The sequence below is a fragment of the Alternaria rosae genome, assembly GCF_020736505.1.
Source record: "Alternaria rosae strain MPI-PUGE-AT-0040 chromosome Unknown BKA58scaffold_2, whole genome shotgun sequence".
Taxonomy (NCBI): domain Eukaryota; kingdom Fungi; phylum Ascomycota; class Dothideomycetes; order Pleosporales; family Pleosporaceae; genus Alternaria; species Alternaria rosae.
In genome coordinates this window covers 4,912,870-4,934,152 of record NW_025763571.1, presented here as the reverse complement: position 1 = coordinate 4,934,152, position 21,283 = coordinate 4,912,870, and the positions used below count along the sequence as shown (strand labels likewise).

General features: G+C 50.9%; 12 protein-coding genes across 12 annotated transcripts; 10 read left to right on the top strand and 2 right to left on the bottom strand.

The window, feature by feature from the left end:
- Nucleotides 1-842: 842 nt before the first annotated feature.
- Nucleotides 843-1,461, top strand: BKA58DRAFT_436983 (uncharacterized protein; the record flags this gene model as incomplete). Its single annotated transcript, XM_046173451.1, has 2 exons — nucleotides 843-982; nucleotides 1,038-1,461. 2 exons carry the CDS (start codon nucleotides 843-845, stop codon nucleotides 1,459-1,461), a joined length of 564 nt encoding a protein of 187 aa, XP_046030123.1.
- Nucleotides 1,462-2,070: 609 nt separating this feature from the next.
- On the top strand, nucleotides 2,071-2,790 carry BKA58DRAFT_436982 (uncharacterized protein; the record flags this gene model as incomplete). The annotated part of the gene is made up of 1 exon (XM_046173450.1): nucleotides 2,071-2,790. The coding sequence occupies one exon, from the start codon at nucleotides 2,071-2,073 to the stop codon at nucleotides 2,788-2,790; it is 720 nt and encodes a 239-aa protein (XP_046030122.1).
- A 595-nt stretch (nucleotides 2,791-3,385) lies between these two features.
- BKA58DRAFT_436981 (uncharacterized protein) lies at nucleotides 3,386-3,929 on the top strand (the record flags this gene model as incomplete). Its single annotated transcript, XM_046173449.1, has 2 exons — nucleotides 3,386-3,450; nucleotides 3,503-3,929. The coding sequence occupies 2 exons, from the start codon at nucleotides 3,386-3,388 to the stop codon at nucleotides 3,927-3,929; spliced, it is 492 nt and encodes a 163-aa protein (XP_046030121.1).
- A 470-nt stretch (nucleotides 3,930-4,399) lies between these two features.
- On the bottom strand, nucleotides 4,400-5,296 carry BKA58DRAFT_292920 (kinase-like domain-containing protein; the record flags this gene model as incomplete). Its single annotated transcript, XM_046166877.1, has 1 exon — nucleotides 4,400-5,296. A coding segment is annotated over one exon (897 nt), but the record flags the coding sequence as incomplete, so codon positions are not given.
- Nucleotides 5,297-8,295: 2,999 nt separating this feature from the next.
- Nucleotides 8,296-9,565, top strand: BKA58DRAFT_466865 (uncharacterized protein; the record flags this gene model as incomplete). The annotated part of the gene is made up of 5 exons (XM_046175039.1): nucleotides 8,296-8,395; nucleotides 8,465-8,766; nucleotides 8,812-9,120; nucleotides 9,171-9,323; nucleotides 9,380-9,565. 5 exons carry the CDS (start codon nucleotides 8,296-8,298, stop codon nucleotides 9,563-9,565), a joined length of 1,050 nt encoding a protein of 349 aa, XP_046030119.1.
- A 1,362-nt stretch (nucleotides 9,566-10,927) lies between these two features.
- On the top strand, nucleotides 10,928-11,270 carry BKA58DRAFT_436978 (uncharacterized protein; the record flags this gene model as incomplete). The annotated part of the gene is made up of 2 exons (XM_046173448.1): nucleotides 10,928-11,064; nucleotides 11,117-11,270. 2 exons carry the CDS (start codon nucleotides 10,928-10,930, stop codon nucleotides 11,268-11,270), a joined length of 291 nt encoding a protein of 96 aa, XP_046030118.1.
- Nucleotides 11,271-11,994: 724 nt separating this feature from the next.
- On the top strand, nucleotides 11,995-12,602 carry BKA58DRAFT_399248 (uncharacterized protein; the record flags this gene model as incomplete). Its single annotated transcript, XM_046171534.1, has 2 exons — nucleotides 11,995-12,113; nucleotides 12,164-12,602. The coding sequence occupies 2 exons, from the start codon at nucleotides 11,995-11,997 to the stop codon at nucleotides 12,600-12,602; spliced, it is 558 nt and encodes a 185-aa protein (XP_046030117.1).
- A 338-nt stretch (nucleotides 12,603-12,940) lies between these two features.
- On the top strand, nucleotides 12,941-13,581 carry BKA58DRAFT_453568 (uncharacterized protein; the record flags this gene model as incomplete). Its single annotated transcript, XM_046174474.1, has 2 exons — nucleotides 12,941-13,035; nucleotides 13,085-13,581. 2 exons carry the CDS (start codon nucleotides 12,941-12,943, stop codon nucleotides 13,500-13,502), a joined length of 513 nt encoding a protein of 170 aa, XP_046030116.1. The 3' UTR covers nucleotides 13,503-13,581.
- Nucleotides 13,582-14,086: 505 nt separating this feature from the next.
- On the top strand, nucleotides 14,087-15,313 carry BKA58DRAFT_356149 (uncharacterized protein; the record flags this gene model as incomplete). Its single annotated transcript, XM_046168653.1, has 1 exon — nucleotides 14,087-15,313. One exon carries the CDS (start codon nucleotides 14,087-14,089, stop codon nucleotides 15,311-15,313), a length of 1,227 nt encoding a protein of 408 aa, XP_046030115.1.
- Nucleotides 15,314-15,802: 489 nt separating this feature from the next.
- On the top strand, nucleotides 15,803-16,550 carry BKA58DRAFT_113113 (uncharacterized protein). Its single transcript, XM_046163964.1, has one exon. It carries the CDS (start codon nucleotides 15,995-15,997, stop codon nucleotides 16,379-16,381), a length of 387 nt encoding a protein of 128 aa, XP_046030114.1. The 5' UTR covers nucleotides 15,803-15,994; the 3' UTR covers nucleotides 16,382-16,550.
- Nucleotides 16,551-18,313, top strand: BKA58DRAFT_453558 (uncharacterized protein). Its single transcript, XM_046174473.1, has 2 exons — nucleotides 16,551-16,832; nucleotides 16,887-18,313. Exons 1-2 carry the CDS (start codon nucleotides 16,719-16,721, stop codon nucleotides 18,267-18,269), a joined length of 1,497 nt encoding a protein of 498 aa, XP_046030113.1. The 5' UTR covers nucleotides 16,551-16,718; the 3' UTR covers nucleotides 18,270-18,313.
- Nucleotides 18,314-19,959: 1,646 nt separating this feature from the next.
- BKA58DRAFT_113096 (uncharacterized protein) lies at nucleotides 19,960-21,222 on the bottom strand. The gene has a single exon (XM_046163963.1). It carries the CDS (start codon nucleotides 21,130-21,132, stop codon nucleotides 20,047-20,049), a length of 1,086 nt encoding a protein of 361 aa, XP_046030112.1. The 5' UTR covers nucleotides 21,133-21,222; the 3' UTR covers nucleotides 19,960-20,046.
- Nucleotides 21,223-21,283: the final 61 nt, after the last annotated feature.

Sequence of the window (21,283 nt, the reverse complement as noted above, 5' to 3'; positions counted from 1 at the left end):
TACCACTACGTTTTCCGCGATAAGGTCTTCAGGCTACTCTTGCACAACTCAGCGTGTAAACGGACCCCTACTCTAATGTCTTTTCGCTTCCAGGATCCAGGCCTAGTTCGTGTCTCTCGTCAACTCTATCAAGAAACCGCATTGCTTCCCTACAAGCTCGCAACTTTCGACTTCGGACTAGAGGAAACCGGGTGGGGTGAAAGGGAACACGCCATCGGAGTCTTTTTGCATCAGAGACTTAGGGTCCAGATTGAGGCACTCGGGAAATTGCAGCTGCGATATTGTTTTGGCGACAGTATCTCAGAACCTGGGGTGGTGTGGATTGAAAGGCTGTATTTGCATTACTTACTCGCTTGATCATGCTCGATCTGGTTGATGCACCACGATTTTGACGGTGAGAAGATGTCTCGTAGCAGTCAGCGTCTTCATGGAAGTAGTTCGATACCTATCAAGGCTGCGGCATTACGATGCTCATTCCTTTCAATCTCAAGGCTTAGACTGCGTTGCCTCTTCTACTGAGAACTATCATCAGACGACTTATCGGTGTAGGCGCGAAGCCTTTTTCTCTCACTGTACGCGTCGTGTCGGGACAATTTGCGCCGGAGGTGAAGATGGCCGTTTGCTATAACGCGTTACCGATATGGTTGGCCTAATTCGGATTTCGAGGGCAACTTGGTCACCCAGCAACTAAGGCGCGCCTGCTTGCAGACTGGCTCAGTAAATTCTCTGCCACTCTTTCTCTTCCACCAAATTACTCCGATCTTACCGCTTTCGTGTGCTTTGCTCACGCTCGTCCGCTTCCCTCTCTTACAACTACGCTTGCATTTCACCAGGAGCTCACGATGCCTTTTCCGCAAGTCCTCATCAATTCCAGAAAGCGTACGGCGCCGCCTTCTGCTATCGCCCCAGATGCCAAAAAGAAGCGCATTCCCGGCACAGATGGCACAGAAGCTCCCCAAGATCCGTCCGCCGATGACCATATGTACGTGAAGTTTTGGGCTACTCTTATCAAAGATGTGACTAACGTCTGGATGTAGTACCGCGAGTAATTCCGTCACTTCCCCGCTCCTTCGTCTTCCTGCCGAAGTTCGAGACATGTTATACAATTACGTCTTCGACAGCTGCTATTACGATTTCTATAGCATTATGGCCGATACAGGAGAGTTGGTGTGTCTCCAGTCTCTCGCAGAGGACAACATGGGCTTGCTTCTCGCATCACGTCAACTCCATGCTGAGACAGCCGATTTACCCTATAAGCTAGGGAGATTCCAGTTCAGATTTGCCCGCGCGACTAGGAAACAATGGGTGCCTCATGTCAGCCTCTTCATGGAGAGACGTACTGCCAGACAAGTCAAGGCTATGGGCTACTTCGCTGTTAGTCCTTGTTCCATGGTGTTGAAGGGATTCACTAAGGGGACTAGTTCAAACTGGGTCAAGAGGCTGAAGCTCAACAACAAGTAATATTTGGCTGATGCTACAACGAACAATTGTTCGAGCTCACTGAATTGGCATATCGAGATTGCGGTGGTCACAAAACACATTGTAATAGTAACGCTACAGCCTTGTATAGTAGTCTGACACTCACCAAGATCAATGCATGATAGCATTCACTTCTTGTCTTGCTCCAAAATTGGACTCCACTGCTACCCAGTTTAGATTGCCCTTCTTGTCAACTGAATATACCTGCCACAGTCTATAATCATTGTAGTGCCCTGAGTTATTGGATTGGTCTTGCGAATATGTTGTGATGCCGAAGTGCTGAGCAACAGCAAGAAGATAAAGTACGCAGATGTGCTTCCAGCGAGATGCCAAATCATCACTCCTGACGTACAAATTCTCGAGCAGCGATCTAAGACGTGCACAAGGCAATCCCTTGCCAAGACACGTTCTCACCTGATCCGACTTGAAGTTTTTCCTTATCACGGTAACCTAGCAACAAAGGTGCACAGGTGTTTACATGCCGTCTTAGCGAGCTCCCGCACACTCCTGCACCTTGCACCTGTACTGCTCTACTCTCTCTACTCTCTCACTCGCTTCTCAACATTGCCGTCACTTTAAGTGGACACCAACATGCCGTCTCGCAAGCGCTCGGCAAAGCCTCCAGCCGAGGCGCCCTCTTCTAAGAAGCAGCGCGATGATAGGGCTCGCCAAAGAGCTGCGGTTCGGGATCATGCCTTTAAGCAGCAAAATCTTCGCGATCAGGCTCATCGCGATCAAGCGCTAGTTGATAAGACGCGCCTCAAGAAGCCCGCTGCCGCTAAGGTCTCTCACCAGAAAGGTCTTCACCGAACCATGCAAGTCCCCAGCTTCATAGGGTATGTTCGACAGGTAATACGTCGCTTTAGCAGCAAGCTCTATGCCGCCAATTCCCCTCTTCTTCGTCTTCCCGCCGAGCTCCGCAACATCGTTTACGGCTATGTCTTCGAGGGCGATCACTACGAGCTCGGTGGGTACTTGTTTACCGGCAAAAGGCCAGACGAAGGGAACACACTTATCTGGCGAATGTTGCAAAACAACGCTCTTGGTCTACTCCTCGCTTCCTGTCAGCTTCAGGCTGAGACCGCGTTGCTTCCTTACAAGCTCGGCGTTTTCCAGTTTGAATTTGAGGAACCCGACCACGACGAAGACGACTGGTATGAGGAGGTACTGCAAGACTTCTTCCGCGCTAGGTCCCGAAAACAGATAGCTGCAATTGCTACAACACAAGTTAGCACACAGCAGATATATGGCACCATGTGGGACAAGACTCAGGCTGGGATTGACTGGGCGATGGAATCGTGTGTGTGTTGATTCGGAAGAGTGCCAGTCAGGGGAAAATATACCTGAACTTGTATGGATGTCATGAATCGGATCTTTTCCTGGACCACTTTTGCCAGGACTGGAGAGCGACCGTCTGTTCAAATCGACTCACGTCAAACACAGCAATGAGGGGCCGCTTTGGAACGCTTGTATATGCACCAGTATGTTTGATCAATATACATCATGTGCACTCCACCGGCTAAGGAGAGGTTTCACCAAAGAGTGCAAGTGCTTGTGTTGACAATACTTCTCATCCAAGCGAACCTACTTTTATGGATCGGTTATGAATTTCGCAAGTTGCGAGTGGTCCGTTCCGCTCCGCACCGGCACAGTGCCGTTGGGTGGAGTGGATGCTAACCAAGTAAAAAGACCTCGCATGTTCTATCGTATCTTCCGGACTCCCTTCTACCTCATCGTTTATCGACACTATTCTTAATATTCTCAACACCGCAAAAACACATCTACCATCATGGCGCTTCCGAAGCGCGTACAAAAGCCTTGTACCGACGCATCGTCTACCAGAAAGAAAGCGCGCGATATTCGAGCTCAATGAAGGGAATGGGCGCGCGAGCGAATCTTTCGCGACATGGTTCACTCAGGTCAAGTTCTTCGCGATGAAGCTCTTCAAGCTCAAGCTCGCCGCGACGATATGTAGGCTCCGCTTTCCCGTGTATGATAATAGTCAACTAACAAGATGCACCAGTACCGAACTCAACGCACTCCATTCATCCCTTCTTCGTCTCCCGGCCGAACTCAGAAATGCCATCTTCGCTCACGTCTTCAGCAGCATGAGGTGTACCTTTGACGAACACCGCTGGGAGGATCCAGAGACTCAGTACCTGCATTCATTCGATCAGTGTGTCCTAGGCCTCCTCGCTGTGTCACGCCAATTGCATGCTGAGACAGCGCTTCTCCCGTACCAGCTCGGCTTCTTCCTTTTTAAGTTTAAGGTTTCCAAGGGCAAATGGTCATACTGTGTGGAAAGGTTTGTGGAGAACAGAACCAAGGCGCAAGCGCCGGCTATGGACGATAAGATCTTGGTCTGTCAGCTCAGCAAATACATAGGAGGTGACCGTTTCTACTATAGCATATCAGCTTGGAATAATCCATGTCTTGTTAGAGGAGGATAAATGGGATGTTCATGCGAAGGCGTTGATTGTCAGACGATCGGAGGAGTCACTCAAATAGAGGTGAACGTATCGAGTAAGACTTCGTGGGGTCATTTTAGAAGAGATAAGAGCGTGATACTGAGGAGAAATGAACAAAGTCGCGTTTTCTAGTTGAGATGTCAGGTGATCTACTGTTGGAAAATACAGGCGAAAGTTACAGCATAACATTAATCTTCCGTACTTAATCTAGGAGCTGATGCTCTCCGTCTTTCATTCTCTCCAAGGTGTGGAGCTCGCAAAGGGTCTGAGCTTGCATGCTCCACTGGGTGGATGGCGATACTCGGTATCCTACTGATGGGATCTTCTCGTTCGTAATCGGAATCGTGATACTCAGTCGGACTTTGGGATACAGCACTCGTTGGACCAGAAAACGTAGTGTCCGCGTTCGCAGCACTTGTGTCCACACTTAGTGGTGGCAAGCTATGGCTTAGCCATTCCTCTTTTCCGCTGTACATGGATTTTCCGATCTGACTAAGCTCTAGTCGGATCTTACCTGGGCCCAGTCGATTATTGGGCTCCTTGACCACAATTCGTTTGATGAGATCGACGCACTGGGTTGTCCATGGGTTATCTCTCGGAATGCGCGTGATTTCTGGTGCACTGTCCGGTAGGCTGGCAAGATGGCTGTGGAACTCCGGCTTGACTTCCTTGGATGATTTATTATAGAACTTTGGATCCGCTGGGATACTCTGCAACAGTGACTCGCGAAAAGTTTCCACATGACGAAAGTCTAAGTTGACAGCGTAGGTGACAATCTCAGAGAGAACGCATCCGAAAGACCATACATCCGCACTCCTGCAATCTGTCTTTTGGGGGGTTTCCTGATCCAGCTCCGGTGCCGTGTACATTCCCGGGTATCTTTCAGGTATAGCGTTGGAAACAGATTTCGGTCTCTCGGTTCTGTGCGTTTTCTGTGGATAGGAAGAAACCAACGGAGCGTTACCTGCACTCAAGTGTCTGCTGTGGCCACCAGATAATCGCTTGGGCTTCATTTTCGACAGCCCAAAGTCCGCGAGTTTCCATTGCCCCACGGGGTACAGATCATTCTCGCTGGTTGTTTCAGGATAGACCACTAAGATATTTTCTGGTTTGATGTCGTTGTGGGAGAGCGACGAATGTAGCTTGGAGGAGATCAGTCGGTTATGAAGATAATCCAATGCATCGGCGAGATTAACGCTTTCTGAAATCAGATCACCGGGCCACATATTGGCGGAACCTGTTCTTTCTGGTGTGGCTGTCGCGTGGCGTATCTTCCTCAGATTATAGCGCATCGTGGTTAAGAAGACATTGAGATCGTACGCGGCGAGTTCGTAAACAATGTGATAAATGTTTGTTGGGCCTGACTTGTCTACCATCGTAACAAGATTGACCATGATCCGTGTATGGGCACTGAGGCATTCGCGTAGCTCCTTCAAGTTCTTGAACTCTTCTTTGAGTGCAACATTCCCGGATAATGTCTTCACTGCAACAGCTCTGGGCTATTGGAGAGATTAGCAACGCGCGAGAAGCTTTAACCTGACAGTGGCAACTTACTTCGAGATTCGTGGTGCGATTTTGAAAGCGCAAAAACCCCTTCGCGACTGTTCGCTTGTTGACTTCTCCATAGCCGCCTTTCTCCACGAATCTGGGTTCATCGATCCAGGGAAGCCGCTTTTCCTTATCCAGTATGAACTCGTCTTCCTGCTCTGGGATCAGAACGGGACAGAACGCGAACTGGGTCTCGTGGAAGAGCGCTCCCTCGAGTCTTCCCAAGAAGCCCTCCTCCTGCAACCTCTTCAAGTCAAAAGGAAGGTTCTGATCTCGACGATCTCTGTGGTCGATGAAAATTGCGCCAAAGCGCTCCCAATCATGGAAATTGATGCGAATCAAGATTGACATGATCTGAATCATCTCTTCCATGAAATTGTTCTTGTCCCACTTCGTGTCATACCAGATTTGGTTCATGTAGAATTTGCGGTGATGGTTTTGCGCCCATATCTCTCTCACAACCTCAGGGAGTATTATGTCCTCGCCTCTCTTGCCTACCATTCCGTCCTTCAATGCGTCGAAGATGTCGCCTCTAATCGTGTCGATGTCGACAGATTGCGACTTTGCGTGTAGTGTTCCGTTGCTTGTTGGATCAGTACCGAACTGCTCTTCCGATTGGGCACGGGTGGAATCTGAGTCTGTTTGTTCAAGGTTGCGCGGGTGTTCTTGTGTCGCTGGGATGAACTCAGGTGCTACCGCTGCCGATATATCATGCTTGCCGTGCAAGCGTGAGAAGCATTGACCCATAATGGAAGTTGGAAAGGTAGTGCAGGCCACAGCCGGGTAACGTTTTACAAACCTACTGCATAGACGCGGTAGATCCAGGGGATATGCGCTCTTTTCAAGTCATGGTTTCCAGGCTGTCAGCCTCAAAGAACGTTCCGCTGCTTTTCCGTCGTTTGCTTCGCAGTGTCGCGATGCGAAAGCCGTTGGACCCAATCACCGATGACTCCACAGACATCAGATGCCTCAGCTATCGCCCTCCAACATAGGCTCCGCCTCCACCATAAATGATGCATAGAGTGTGGTGTGGGGCTGCTACGTATGATTGGCTGCGAATCGGCCCACGAGGCTCCGAGCGATGTTCTTGGTACGTCGTAAGAACAGCAGCCGCCGGATATGGAAGGCGAATTGCGGGCTGGTTGAGCTGAAAACGCCAGAAAAGAAGCAAATATGCAGCCTGATGCAGGTCAGCCAATAGCGACCGAGAGTCCTCCTGCTGCTTGTTGCAGCGACGTGCTTCATGCCACGCACACTCGAAGCACAAATGACAGAACCATTAGCCGATTGAGGCTCTGTTCGTCACATTCTGATATATATGCGCCCAGTCGGATGTCTAAGGCTAGTTTTCAAGGCTGATTTTCCGCATCGTTAGCAGTCCGAATCAGCCTTATCTGATCAGTCGCCTAAACATTACCTGCTGACCTCTGAGCGCCAAGCACAACTCTGACATGGCTCGTCAACCGATACACAATGTTGTTGAAGAGAGAACGTCGGGATATATATCGAGAAAGACATTGGAAACGTTCTTGAAGACGAGGTACCCAAATGTCTCGTCTGTGGATGAGTTCGCTATCGAAGTATATCTCGGCTGTAAAAGCACATATGTTTAGGTGGCTGAGCAACCAAGGAAAAGCGCAATAAGTGGGAGTTCTACGCGTCAGAGGAGATACCCGAGGTACGTACATACGCATAGTCTATCGTAGCAGTCAACACGGATACTGACGGCATGGAATACAGGCAGACCTCCGGTGAGCCTTCCTTAGAAAATACGAACTCCAATGTCCTGACTGGTTTTTGTAGCGCCTTGAAGAAGAAGTAGGACTAACGAGTGGAACGACGAATGGCGGTGTTAGGCTAAAGATTGGCTTGCTAAAGGTCTTGGCTCTACGTCATGGAAATTCACGTGGTCCTCTGGATCTTGTCAATCTCGCAATCGTACCTTGTAAACTTCACCGGAGCGCTACCTGTACTTCTCACAGAACGCAGCCATGATAGCCTTTTTGCCCTAGATAAGACATGTGGTCGCACGTAGTCTCCCGAATATATCTCTGAAACTCGTCGTATAGTCGGACTCATGACAGTTGTCGTATGACATGGCCCCGAGGATGTTCGTAATGCTGATTGGAGCTCGAAAGGAAGGCAGACTCGCGGAAACGTGGCGAGTCAGCCGAGCGTTTTGGGAAGATGTGATTAGGGCAAACTGTTACTTCTGTATGCTGGGAAGGTCACCGGAAGCGTTCCCATTGGCCGCCGCGATCTGCAGAGGCGTACATTGCTTCATCCTTGTTGAATTTCCAGCTTATCTCATTAGCCTGCGAGCGCCCCTCGACGAAAACGACAGTAGCTCAACTGCTTTCATTCACTCGGTTTTCTTACAGAATTGCCCATGGAGTTCGCCAGCAGAAATGCTTTTTTTGATGACTGGGAAGTGCCACTGCAGCGGATATGTGCCAACCAGGAACGATTATTTGACGATATGGGGCCATTTGACGTGCGCCTCATCCGCATGGGTAAGCCAATATGTCCCCTAACACCTATAATAGGATACTATGCTCATGGAATGTAGATGCACGAAGGAATGCAATATTACGTCCGAGAGACCTGTTAGAGCTTGGAGACCACCTCATGAAAACCAGCGACGACAACTTTCGGATTCTGTACGTTGCCGTGGAATCTCAGACAGAATGACTAAGCTGATACGAAGCAAAGTTCCTTATGCCAGGAATTTTCGCTGGCACCCTTGATGTGCTCCAAGGAAACAATGCTGACAGTATTGAGAAGCTGGCAGATCTCCAGCATGTTCGTAGATGTTCTTCTGAAGTTTGGGGATCAGCCTCAGATATTCCAGGAGTCTTCAGGTTTTCGGCAGATATGTCAATCGGCTGATCAATCTTTCGGTACGTTCTGTTGTAACCTTGTGTGAGGACTCATTGCTTGTATGAAGTAGGCTGACGGATTTCTTGCAGAGCTATGTTATCAGTTCATGTATGTGGAACGAAATGGGAAACGACCTCCACGGGACATCTGGTCATACAGGCAAACGGGTGTTGCGCACAAGTTCTCATCTGAACGATGTAGTAGTCAGGTTATTGTGATCCATCCCAACGACGAGGCTGTGGCGCAGTCAAAGCTGGAAGCAATGGTCGAGTCTTCGAATACAGCACAGTTAACACAACATCCATTGACCGTCCATCTCGTCATCCTATTGTCATACCTGGCAAACTGGCAAGATTATCTAGAAAGCCTCGCTAGTGATCTGGAGCAGATAGTAAGCAGATTCATACCCAACACATGCAAAGCTCACACATGACAGCGACGACGCATCGATGTAGTCGCAATCTGCGAGTCAGATGCCAACCCTGCTATCAACCCTGAGCGCCTCCAAATGCTTCGGCACATCGAAGACAAGATAGCGTGTAAAGCATGCAAATGTCTCCGCAGCAACATCGTTCTTGTACAGACCTTGACGAGCATCAACACAGCACTTGCGACCAATATTCCGTCACTGAGAGAATCGTCAATTGGCGTACATCGTGAACTAAAGATCATGGAGCATCGCTTGGAAAGTCATCTCAATGTAGCAGATACCCTGGCGCAACGCGTTCAAGCGACACTAGGTTTGGTAGGAGAAGGGAACTGACAGAACATACAATCCCACTAACTTACCTACAGCTTACCAATCTTCTTGATATCGAGAATCAGGCGAACTCCAGAGAGATAAGCACGCGAATACTGCGTTTGACACAGGAAGGTGTTGACGATAATGCTACCGTCAAGGTCATCACTGTTTTCACTTTGATATATCTACCTGCTTCATTCATGGCTGTAAGCCCCCTGAGTAGACACACACATGATTGATGCGTTCTGACTCCAAGACCTAGTCATTCCTTGGTATGAATCTTTTCGATTTCAAAAGCGAAGACGGCTCCTTACAGGCAAGTCCTCAGTTCTGGATTTTCGTGGTAACGACGGTGCCGTTGACGATGCTCACCGTCGGCGCATGGTATTTGTACAAGACCAGGCATAACAAAATAAGGAAGGCGAAATCTATCGCCGAGGCTGTGTGAGCTGTCGTTTCCTTCAGAGATGGAATGATCTAATCAACATTGTTACTGGAAGTGCGGACTACGTCTCCACTAAGTGATTACAATGCGAAGGGGGCTAAGGTGGTAGGAAGAAAGGCTATGAGCTCTATTTGGGCAACGTCGATAGAGCAAAGGGCGAACAAACGGAGTTAAAATGAGATCCTTACGCCAGAGCTATGACGCATCTGGTAATGATCCGTATCTGCCCTAGCGAAGTTTGGCTCGCCGTTCGCGTTATAACCGGCATCGTCGACGCGTCGACGATTCAGGCTCTCGCAGGCGTCTAGCCATCACGGGACATCGCCTGTGCCTTGAAAGGTTACATCTCATGCCACTAACTACTAGATTGCTTCCGCACGCTCCCCAGAGCTGACCATCTTCCACGTTATCGAGATCCCCGCTCGCGAACGCGACCAGCATCGACGCATACGCCTCGCTCGATGCCAAACGATTCGCAATCATCAAAACACTGGCCCTCGCACCAACAGCGATTTTGATACTATAAAGATTGCAAAATAAAAGGTCGTAGCGTCCCTACGACCCCATTGGTGCGCCCAGGAAGGAAAGACAACTCGCCATACAAGCGAGTTCTGGGAGTTCTACCCTTTAGTGCTGCATACCAGATGTATGTCACTACTTGCATGCCAGTAGTCACGGGCAAGGCAGGAAGGCGCTTCTGTTAACAGAGGTCAGCGCAGTACTTCGAGATCTGAAGCAGCAACAACTTATGGCGCTCTATCGCACAGCATCAGGCCTTCGTGGGTTAGCTCACAAGACGTCCCACCAAATTCTAAAGCGTCTGTCATTTTGCTTATCGCAATCAGAGACGTGGGTATGGGGAAGTGCATGGAGAACAACCCAGCATCATGCTCTGAACAGCGTGCGGCAACGTGCTCCTCGCGAAGACGCAATCAGAAGTAAGTGTTTGGCGGTCATACACTGAGTACTTGCATCAGCTTGTTGAGTTGGCGTACCAAGATTGCGGCACTCGGAGGTCATATCAGAGCAGCAACGTCGCCACTAGCCCATTCGATCAATTCACACTATGTGCCCTGCGTCAGCCAAGGCATATCCTTTCCAAACAGTGTAAATTCCACTCAAAGTGTCTTTGTTAATACAACGCAGGCGAAGAGCATCCGCATTGTAAGAGTGAATGACAAGAGACCCTCTCTGATCGATCGCTCTAGTCTTAAGCTCGCTCAGCTTTTCGGCTAGCTACCAGCTAGAGTGCGCCTTTGTATGCCACTTTAACAATACTCCTTACACTACTTCTATTCTACCTCCTCTCCTCTCCTTTCACCAGTACTTTTCCCATTGACGCCGAAGCCCCCAACGCAGCACAACATGGCGCCTTCAAGATTCACTACCCCCCAGGATTTGTTCTACAACCAAGTCTACGCTAGACCCGCGACGCACGCGTCATCTCGCACTCGTATTGAAGACTCCCAAACTCCTCGAGACCAAGCTCGTCGCAACCAGATGTAAGAGTCTCAATCCCCAATCTCACGAATGCAGGACTGATATACTTTGTAGAAGTGAGCTTAATGCAGCGAACTCGCCCCTTCTCCACCTAACCGCCGAGCTACGCAACACAATCTATACCTACGTCTTTAGCTATACAGCCTGTGTCTTCAAAGGTTTCAACAACGACCTAATCTTTGATCCCAATCAGCCATATTTGTTCTAAGAGTGCAGTCTAGCCTTACTAGCCACTTCGCGCCAGCTCCACGCCAAAACCGCGACGCTTCCATATAAACTCGGAAGATTCGCCTTCTATCTCTGTAGGCCGGAAAGCCCATGGGAAGTTCACATGAAGGCGTTCATTGGCAGAAGATCGAAGGAACAGCTCAGAGCTATGGGTGAGATAGATGGCATTGGGTTTGACCTCGAGATTAAAGACAATAGGCCGTGTTGTGGTACTGGGGTGCAGTGGGCTGACGCATCCGCTAGGAATGATGTGAAGGCGTAGACACCGGAATATTTTAGACGCAGATTGGGGAAGATCTGAGACCCTTGGAGGAGCGTAAATGCATGCATGCGGGGTTAATTGGCCCTATGAATGATATCTCAACAATCGTAGTTGGTCATTGTAGTAGTGCATCCCTTTCAATTGAAAGCATGTAAGTACAATGGTGAGAATATCCATAGTAGTTGACCCTTCCACGAACGCAATTCATTTCTCTCCAGCCTTGCTGTATGAAACATCAGACGGCGACCGGAGAACGGCAATGAAGGGTGAAATCTGACATGCGCCTCGGGATGAGCAACGTGGTCGGACGCGCACTGTCCCCTTTGAGGCAGCTAGTCAAACAACAACGCTAGCTGCATTCCACATCCGAACTGCTTACACCGTCCACGGTCCATTCTATCGCGCAGTCGCCTCACTCTTACCACATCAACTTAGGTGCATCATGGCGTCACGAAAGCGCGCAGCGCCATCCTCAGCCAGTCAGATGTCTGCGAACAAGAGGCGCGATGTAAGGGCCTGTCGAAGGACTGCGACTCGGGATCCAGGCTTCTTCGATCGAACGTAGGTACCACCGAAACTGCTGCAAGCAATGTGACTAATGCCAACTCCAGTACCGAACTGAACGCGGTCAATTCGCCTCTCCTTCGGCTACCAGCTGAATTGCGAACCATGATCTACACCTACGTCTTCAGCTTCCAAGAATACCGCATCGATGCAGGGATCACTGGCCCTATTATCTGTGCAGGATCCTTGAAGCGCAACAACATGGGTCTTCTCCTCGTCTCCCGACAGCTGCACGCCGAAACTGCCTTACTTCCGTATCAGCTTGGTACGATTTGCTTCCACTTCGAAGGAAGCTACCCAGACATGCTCTGGCTTCCACACATCGGGAAGTTTCTTGAAAAGCGGTCGTTACAACAGATCAAAGCAATCGTCAGTTTGCAGGCCTATCTGTATGCTTATGAAGATCCTTGGAAGATCCTCGATGGATCCGGACTATACTGGGCTAATAAGAGGGGTGTCTTAAATCTTGGCAAGAAATTACCTTAGAGGGGATGACAGGCTTGTATGGACAACATGAATAGGATCTCTTCTAGACTTTCTAGATCATAACGAGAGAGCTACTGTATGTCTGAATTGGGGAAGCTTCAAAGTGAAGGAATGGGGTAGCGAGGGACGGTGAAACCTGGCAAATGTAAATCACATGCGTGACTCTCTATTGTCGTCGCTCTCTGCAGCCACTAGCTTAGTAGAGAATGCCGCACCTATACCAGTCTGGCAGTCTGCTCCCAACCCACTTCTACTCCCCTCCACATCCAACCGACCCCCTCGCCCATATTACACTACACGCAGCACAACACACCAAGATGTCATGAAAGCGCTCAGCGATGCTTTCTCCTCTCAACACCCAGCCCGCAGTAAAGAAGAAGCGCGATGATAAAGCTCACGACAGGGCTGCCAAGCAAGCTCGTCGCGACAAGATGTAAGTCACCCGATTTCTGCCGTTTCGAGAGCTAAAGGATTGTTTGTAGCACTGAAGCCAACGCTACTAACTCGCCTCTTCCCCGCTTACCAGGCGATCTACGTAATTTGATCTACACCTATGTATTCAGCGGCAACAAGTGGACGTTCGAAAACTGGACCCCTGCCGCGCGGAGGAACTTAGCCAAAGAGAACGACCTAGGGTTACTGTTCACCTGTCGCCAGCTCCATACAGAGACTGCACTGCTTCCATACACGCTGGGAAGGTTTACGTTCAGAATGATATACGTGAGCCAAGAGCAGGGAGAAGATCGAGTGGACGATTTTCTCGAAGAGAGATCCGTTGAGCAGCTGATCGCCATTGGTAGTTTGGCGCTCATGGGATATGATGAGGAAATTGATGAATACACATATGTTCGCGGAACCGGAGAGTACTGGGCAGAAAAACTAGGATGGGTCTGGGAATAGTTGGTTATCCGGCCGCCAGCCTTGTCTTTGGCTGGATGTCTTCTTTATGAGCATATGGCAGAGATGATACTCATCGAGGTATCGTCCGAGCAGCGACATCGGCAAACCTGATGCATTAGCGGTCAATACTACACACACTTCACATACCCATCTCTTAATGACTTGACCATGCGCGCGCACATTGTGCACTCTCCAAACGCCCGATCAGCGGCGGTGAGGTGAATGTTCCCCTTCACATCACTGTTGTGACTTCCCAATTGGCCAGCGCCGCGTTTTCCTCTCGCACCTCCGCGCGCACTCGGGGTCCTCACCGTGAGTGATCATGCACCCGGTGACGCGCGTGAAGGGCGCGCATCGACGCGTTTTGTTGTTGTTTTCTTCCCGTTCGTGTTCCAAGTTCTTGACTTCCTCTCACCACCACGACCATTCACTTTCGTGTCGGCGACCAACTCTTTCCACGCAAGTGTTGGTCGGTTATACAGCTTTGCCAGATTAATTGTACCCCTTACAACACTTGCATACCTCACCCCGGAGCCTGCATCGGCGCTGTAGGAGGTGCACATCCGCTCGAACCCGCCACCGCCATGGCGCCAGCTACCGTCTCGACGCCGCAGAAGCGCAAGGCTTCACTCGCGCAAGCCTCAGCGTCCAAGCGCACACGATCCGTCTCCATCTCCGTCAAGGTCTCCCATGAAGCAACGAACCACGAAGGCCCCAGCAGCCCAGGCCTCTATATCGTACCCAAGAATCGACAAGCGCGTCTGGGTGGTTTACCGGAAGAGCTTGTCCTGGAGATCATGGAGGATGTGAAAGAGAACGGCGGTGACAAGGCACTCTCGATGCTGTGTCTCACGGATAAGCGCTGCAAGCGAATCGCAGAGGTGGTGTTGTACAAGATTATAGACGTCGATGAATCTGAGTCGGAATGTGTCAGAGCAGCGGCGATCGCTAGAAACGCTCTGCTCCCCAGGCATGCTCGCTATATTGGTCTCGATTTTTACGAAAAATCAGTTGAGAGCGTCAAAAGGGAAACATTCATCAAGATCCTTGCCAACGCACACGACGTCCGATACATTCGCTTGACAGAGTGGCGTGACCGGCCCACCAAACATGATGAGCTTGCGCACACCTTGGGATGGTTGCAGACCCTGAACAGCGCTGTTGCGCGACCCGTCCTTGGCAATGTCAATCGATTCGCTAAGCTTAAGGGCCTTACCATCATAGCCAGCAATCTCTCGGTGGATGAGCTTTCCTGTGTGTTCCGTCTTCCCTCTCTCGAATCACTTACCCTCAGGGAGGTATATCAAACAACACCTTTCAAGAACTGGTCGGTTCCCGAGTCGAGCAGCTCCATACGGAAACTTTGCCTGGACGACGCCATGATGGATATTTCTGCTCTTGCGCAAACGCTGCTCGCGGTCAAGGCCCTCCACAGCTTTGAGTACCACCGCAGTACCGAGAGGTGGGAGCCATTCGCCGTAGAAGGCAATCCTTTATCAATATGGCCCAAGCATTCCTGGAAACTCCTGGGTAATGCGTTTAGGAGACACCAACACTCCTTAGAAGCAGTGTATGCGACCGACGATAGCGACAAAGACATCCTAGACCTGGTGTATCCTGACGGTCGAGAAATTGATACCCTGGGATCTTTCCGAGACTTTCCGAGGCTAAAGTGTTGCCATGTTCCGGTAGAGGCATTCCTTGATCCTAGGACTGGTGAAAGCGATCTCTCATTGTATCTACCACCGCAAGTGGGAAAGGCTGGCACCAAGGTCGCGCCGAAGCGTCCATGCTGTAAATGCAGTTTTTGAACGCTGGTTTGGTATGGAGATTCGTTACGTATCTTTCACGGCGAGGTTTATGACGGGGAGTACATCAAGTTGTTTGTAACTTTCGGTGTGTGCTAGAGTCTTAATATTGACCTGACTGCGTTTTGGGCCTGGTGTGTAATGAAGGAGCGTCTTCTCCAAGTTAGTAGTTCAGTAACAATGTAAGATGCTTGTCGATTACCCCGTTACCAGTGCCCTTCCCGGCTTTGCCTACACATATCCTGGGCGCGTCTCTGTCGGAGTGTGACAGCAGCAAGGTAGCCAGTCGCAGAAGCGTCGTTGTACGGGAGTGCAATCACTAGCTGAGCACGCAATTGATTGAGCTGGTTGCGATGATGGATTTCGCTGCATGTGCACGGCGGTCAACATCCGCCTGGGAGGGTGGCATCAATCGTCAAGAAAGTTGAGGGGAGCGGCGTCGCGTCGCGTCCTGCAGCCTGATGACGTAATACTGATTTTGATTTCAGGCTCGTTTCTTCTCCCTTCACGCGACAGCACTACGACCCCGACATCTCAACATTCGTGCATTACTTGCCAAACAAAGATACGAGAATACAACATATTTCCGAATAGACGTTGCTCTCTGCTAACAACTGTTGTGGCCTCTGTAGGGCGCGCATCCCCAAGCCCAGCGTCTGCTTGCCCCTGCCTATTACGGCGTTCATGCGCTTGTTGACTATCGCCCCTGTCGGAGTTGCGCGAATAATTGTTTCTTTCTTCCGCGCGTTTGCAGCGAGTACGAAGGCCCTCTCTGGTCCCGCTCGCGCTCGACCGTATATCGCAGAGGCGTTTCTTTGGCACGGACGCTTTCCGCTCGTGGTAGGTTCAATTCAAGATCTCATGCCGCCGAGCACCACCATGCGCAGACTAAGTTCGCACATTCCCTTTTCTATGATCCCCTTCCTCTTATCTCCTCTAGGGTCTGGCTGCGAACACCTCTCGTCCAGGTGTTGTATATTAGTCCGCATGCCCAGACGCCTTGGAAGTTCTTGGACTCCGCTAGCGGGCCGTGGCAATGATGTTCGCTCCTTTCCCGAGGCCGCCTCTTGACAGTCCCGAGAGTACCAAGCCGGATATCTGTGGCGCACCATGTGTATACGGATTTCGCTGCTTGGCGACAGTACTCCACTCAAGGAGTGTATAGACACCTTCCCTATCAAGTTAGCGGAATGGTAGTCCTGACCTTCCGCATGGAGTATGGATGCCAACGGATGCCCAGAGTATATTGCTGTACCAAGACGGTAACATGGTACTGAATGGTCGTGTGGCATGGCAATGGTCAAGGGCGAAATCTTGCATCATGAGGGTACCACACTCATATATATACCTGTTAAGCTGCATAGGAAACGTGCTCATTCCAGCTCAATCCTTCTCTTAGCTCGTCAAGATGAAGTTCTCACTCGCTGTGTTGGCACTCCCAGTTGCGGTCCAGGCTGCGCACTACTCCAAGTCGGAGTATGCCTCTGGCGCAATTCATCAGAAATTGATGAAGTTGAAGAGTGTATGTTTATACTTTGCTTCATTCGCCTGACGATCAGCTACTAACAACTTCTAGGACCAATGGGAAGTTGACGCAGCCCAAGGCAAGCAAGACTCCCAGCAGTGGAAGTCTTTCAAGAACTTGAAGAAGGGACCTCATGGACCCGACAAGGCCAAGCGTGTTCAATGCAAGGATGGTCTCGCCATCGTCGAGCAGGGCAATGCGAACCAGACGTTCAGGTGTAACAACATGGACCTCTACGACTTTGTCAATCACGCCGACATGGGAGGCCCTGAAGGCCAAGGTAGCTCTTCATGGGGCTGGACCGCTCGCAACGGCCGCGAGTTCGGTATCGTAGGCCAATTCTCCGGTGCTGCGTTCGTTGAGATTCTCAAGGACGGTCAAATCCAGTACATGGGTCGTCTCCCCGCACAAAGTGTGGGTTCGCGATGGCGCGAGATTCGCGTACTGAACGACTATGTCATCATCGGCTCAGAGGCCGTTGGTCACAACGTTCAGATCTTCGACATGAAGAAGCTCTTGGATGTCGACCCAAAGACCCCCAAGACATTCGACCCCAAGGCCGACCTCGTTGGTCTGTGGGACGAACTGCCCATCGGCCGCACCCACAACGTTGTTGTTGACTGGGATAACGAGTACATCCTCGCTGTCGGTGCCCAGCCCCGAAACCAGACCTGCAAGGCTGGTCTCCAGTACATTGACCTCAAGAACCCCAGCAAGCCAACCTCTCCCGGTTGTGCTAGCCAGGACGGATATGTTCACGACGCCCAGTGTGTGACCTACAACGGCCCTGACCGAAAGTTCCGCGGCCGCAACATCTGCATCGGCTACAACGAGGACACCATGACCGTCTACGACTCTACCATGAAGAACGGAAACCCCGCCTCCGAGGTCATCTCCACCCTCTCTTACCCCGGTGCTACCTACTGCCATCAAGGATGGTGGACTGAGCGCAACTGGCACCAGTACGTTCTCTTGAACGACGAGCTTGATGAGCAGGAAGCTGTCGGTCCCGCTGCGTCCGGCCGCCCCGTCACCCACATCATCGACCTCACCGACCTCCGCAACCCCAAGGCCACGGGCACTTTCTACGCCACCGACAGCAAGGGTATCGACCACAACCTCTACATTGTCGATGGACTCGCCTACCAGAGTAACTACGGCGCTGGTATCTGGGTACACGATGTCCGCAGCATTAGCAAGGACCCCACCGGCAAGGGCGTGAAGACCGAGGGCTTCTTCGATATCTACCCCGAGGATGACTCTGTTGGTGGAATCGTTCAGTTCGTTGGTACCTGGTCTCACTTCTTGTTCCCCTCTGGATACATCCTAGTCAACACCATCGAGCGTGGTGCGTTCACCGTCAAGCTCGCTAAGGGTCGCGGAGCTAAGCGGGGTCCTGGCTTCGGTGGAAAGTCCAAGGGCCAAGGCAGGTAAACGCCTTGTAAATAGTGTAACATACAAAAGAGCATCTTTAATACTTCATGCTTAGTCGATCATGACATCCATGTTCTGTATGCAAGGTCATGACTGCTGAACATCGCTGCCGCGTCTGTTGCTGACCTGCTCTGACCATTCCCAATCAGGCACCGTACGAGACGATCACACCATTCTGACATCTGGGGGTCTCTCCTTAACTCGCTGATTTGCTTCCTGTCCTCATCCAACCCACTCATTTTCCTTCAGCTCTCATATGACCGTCGCACACAACGGCTCTCAGCATGCAAGCAACACACCGCACCTACCCCAATCCTCAACGGTAGCCTGCGTCAGCCCTGGCTCGCCTCACTGCACGCGCGCATCGCATCGAAAGCCTCAGCTATGCAGAGTTCAAGTATTTCCATGCACTCAGCGCCGTGGGATGTTACACGAGATACGGTCCCGTCAGGCGTGTGTAAGACGGGACGTGCCATGTTGCCCTACCATCATGCTGGAACGCTAAGCGCCTGAACGTGGGATGAGGCCAGAGTAGCGGTGACTGGGACTGCTGATGATCAAGGCTTGCTCACCGGACGATGTTGTCAGACGTACAAGTTTCAGCAAGGTTCCTATCACAATCTTTGGGTAGCGATAGTGCTGTCAGCCGCTCAATTCCGTAGCGGACTGAGACAGAGCACAGCGACACCGTTATCTGCGAATTGTATTCGCTACTTTTAGGCAGAAGCAACACCAACGCCACGCGGATAGGGCACGATGTAAAGACACCGATTGGCTTACACGGCTGACTGCAGATTCTCAATGTCGTCGCTATTATGAGTGGTCGCACTCGCCATCGAGTATCGTGTTGGCGAGGTATGGCATAACCATCCTCAAAGCAGGCTCGTCTGCGATGCTTGTCAGCGACTGGCCACCCGGTCACTGCAGCCTTCTCGGAATACAATCTCAGGACGTTTCGTGGTCTCTGTTTAGTGAAACGTCGTTCCACGGCGGAAGTCGGCACTGATACTTTCTGAACGTCGCAGAATTTGGGCGAACCATAACGGCAGGATGCATGTCTTTTGAGCAGAAAGTGCATAAGCCTGACACACTCCCCGGCTCTTCGGATGTGGCTGAGAAGATGTATCGGAAAGTTTGTTCGCCCTCTTTCGTGGGGGTAGTACCAGCCGTTCCATGTGCTACATTGGTCAGTGGCTTAAGGATCATGCAAATACGCCACTCCAATCATGGCAAACATCAAGGCCGAGCTCTCGCAAAGACCTACTGCGCTGCTATTGGATGAGCAGAGAGATTATGGACGAGTGCGCAAGACAGGATGACAGCACGGACGAGCATTGCATTGTCGTGCGATTACCATGAAGGGCGATTCATGAAGGTTTTGGATTCAACTTTGCTACAATACTGACAGGTCCGAACAGACCGGGAATACAACTTGATCAAATATCCACCCACTGACTGCTATGCGAAGCTAAACGGACGCTTACAGAAAACGAGAAGTAGCCACTGGAAGGCTCGGAGCGTCGCACAGGCGCTGCTGGTAATGACGTCTGCAGGGATACCAAATTGCTTTTTGCAGCCTCGTAACGACAGATAACGCCCACCATACTGACTGTGAACAAAGCAACGACCAAATTGAGACAACGCCGCTAGAAATATGCAAAAGTGCGCTCAACGCCAAGAGCAATGCGAGAGGATGCTCGGAAACAACAGTGTGTGCACCGCGGCGTCATGACCTCTTTTGATAGAAAGAGGGAGACATCGTGTTTGCGTGCATAACTCAGAGAGAGTTCTCAGTCTTGACGAGTTCGTCAAATGCATCTCGCCACCTGCGGACTTCGTCCTTGCCAGGCCTGGGGAGGGGCTTGCGAGCATATCCTCCGTAGCCGAAGTGAGCCATCAATCCGGCCTTGGTGCCGATGATACCACCCTGGATGGCAGCCCAGTCGCCTCGGGCTACTATCGCTTGGAGCTTACGGGCCTCCGCGAGCTTGCCAGCTTCGAATAACTCCACAAGCTTGACGCATGTCTTGGGTGCGATGTTGGCCATGCCGCCAATGATACCGGAACCGCCTCCGACCAATGTTTGCAGTGTGAAGTCGACGGATCCGCCCATGCACATGAAACCAGATCCAGGATCAGAGACAGTGGCTGCTCGTGTCGCCGCTGCGATGCGGTTGAGTTTTCCTGTGTTGCCACAGGTTAACTTGCAACCGACAATGTTGGGATGTTGAGCCAGCTCGATGATGATATCTGAGTTGAGATCCATTCCAGAAACGGCACCAGGGTAGTTGTAAATGAGTATGGGGATGGGCGAAGCAGTGGCTACATCCTGGAAGAATTCCTTTACGGTCTCCTTCGAGAACAAGCCCTGGTAGTATGCTGGTGGAAGCACCAAGGCATAGTCTCCGCCAGCGGAGGCTGCCTCTTCGCAGAGCTCGATGCATTCCCGGGTCGACTGAGCACCACATCCGACGATTACAGGCATGTAACCAAAGCCTGCGTCATCGAGAGCTTTGCGGGTGGTGTTTGTAATGAGATCGCGTTCCTTGTGAGAGAGGTGGACAGCCTCGCCATTGGATCCTTGAGTAGTGATACCAGCAACACCGGCTTTGGCTAGACGAACGGCGTGGCTGGCGGTAGTCTCGACGTCTACGTTATCCGAGGTTGGTTCAAAGAACGCTACGGTAGGAACGTAGATGCCAGGAATCAATGATCGCCGAATGCCAACATCAGTAGACTCCATCGAGCTGGTATCGAAGTCGGTGTATCGGTTCATGGTGTAGACGGATTGGACAGGATGGTGGAAGCCAGAATCTTGAACGAAGCTATTTGCAGGAGAAGGTGCGTCGGTGTGCGGTGACATGATAAGAAGAGTTCGAACGTGGAGGTCTAGTAGACTTTTATACTAACAAAAGCTTGCAGAGAGAAGCGGGACTTTTGACAAAGAATAAGCGGAACGCAGCAACGACGAACGGAACGAATACGTCAATGGTTGATCGATGTTTGGTAACACC

Excerpts from the sequence above, each read along its gene's own strand:
- BKA58DRAFT_113113 (XM_046163964.1), top strand. The coding sequence starts at position 15,995 with ATGCGCTTGTTGACTATCGCCCCTGTCGGAGTTGCGCGAATAATTGTT.
- BKA58DRAFT_453558 (XM_046174473.1), top strand. The coding sequence starts at position 16,719 with ATGAAGTTCTCACTCGCTGTGTTGGCACTCCCAGTTGCGGTCCAGGCT. Across the intron at positions 16,833-16,886 it reads AATTGATGAAGTTGAAGAGT|GACCAATGGGAAGTTGACGC; the intron begins GTATGTTTATAC and ends AACAACTTCTAG.
- BKA58DRAFT_113096 (XM_046163963.1), bottom strand. The coding sequence starts at position 21,132 with ATGTCACCGCACACCGACGCACCTTCTCCTGCAAATAGCTTCGTTCAA.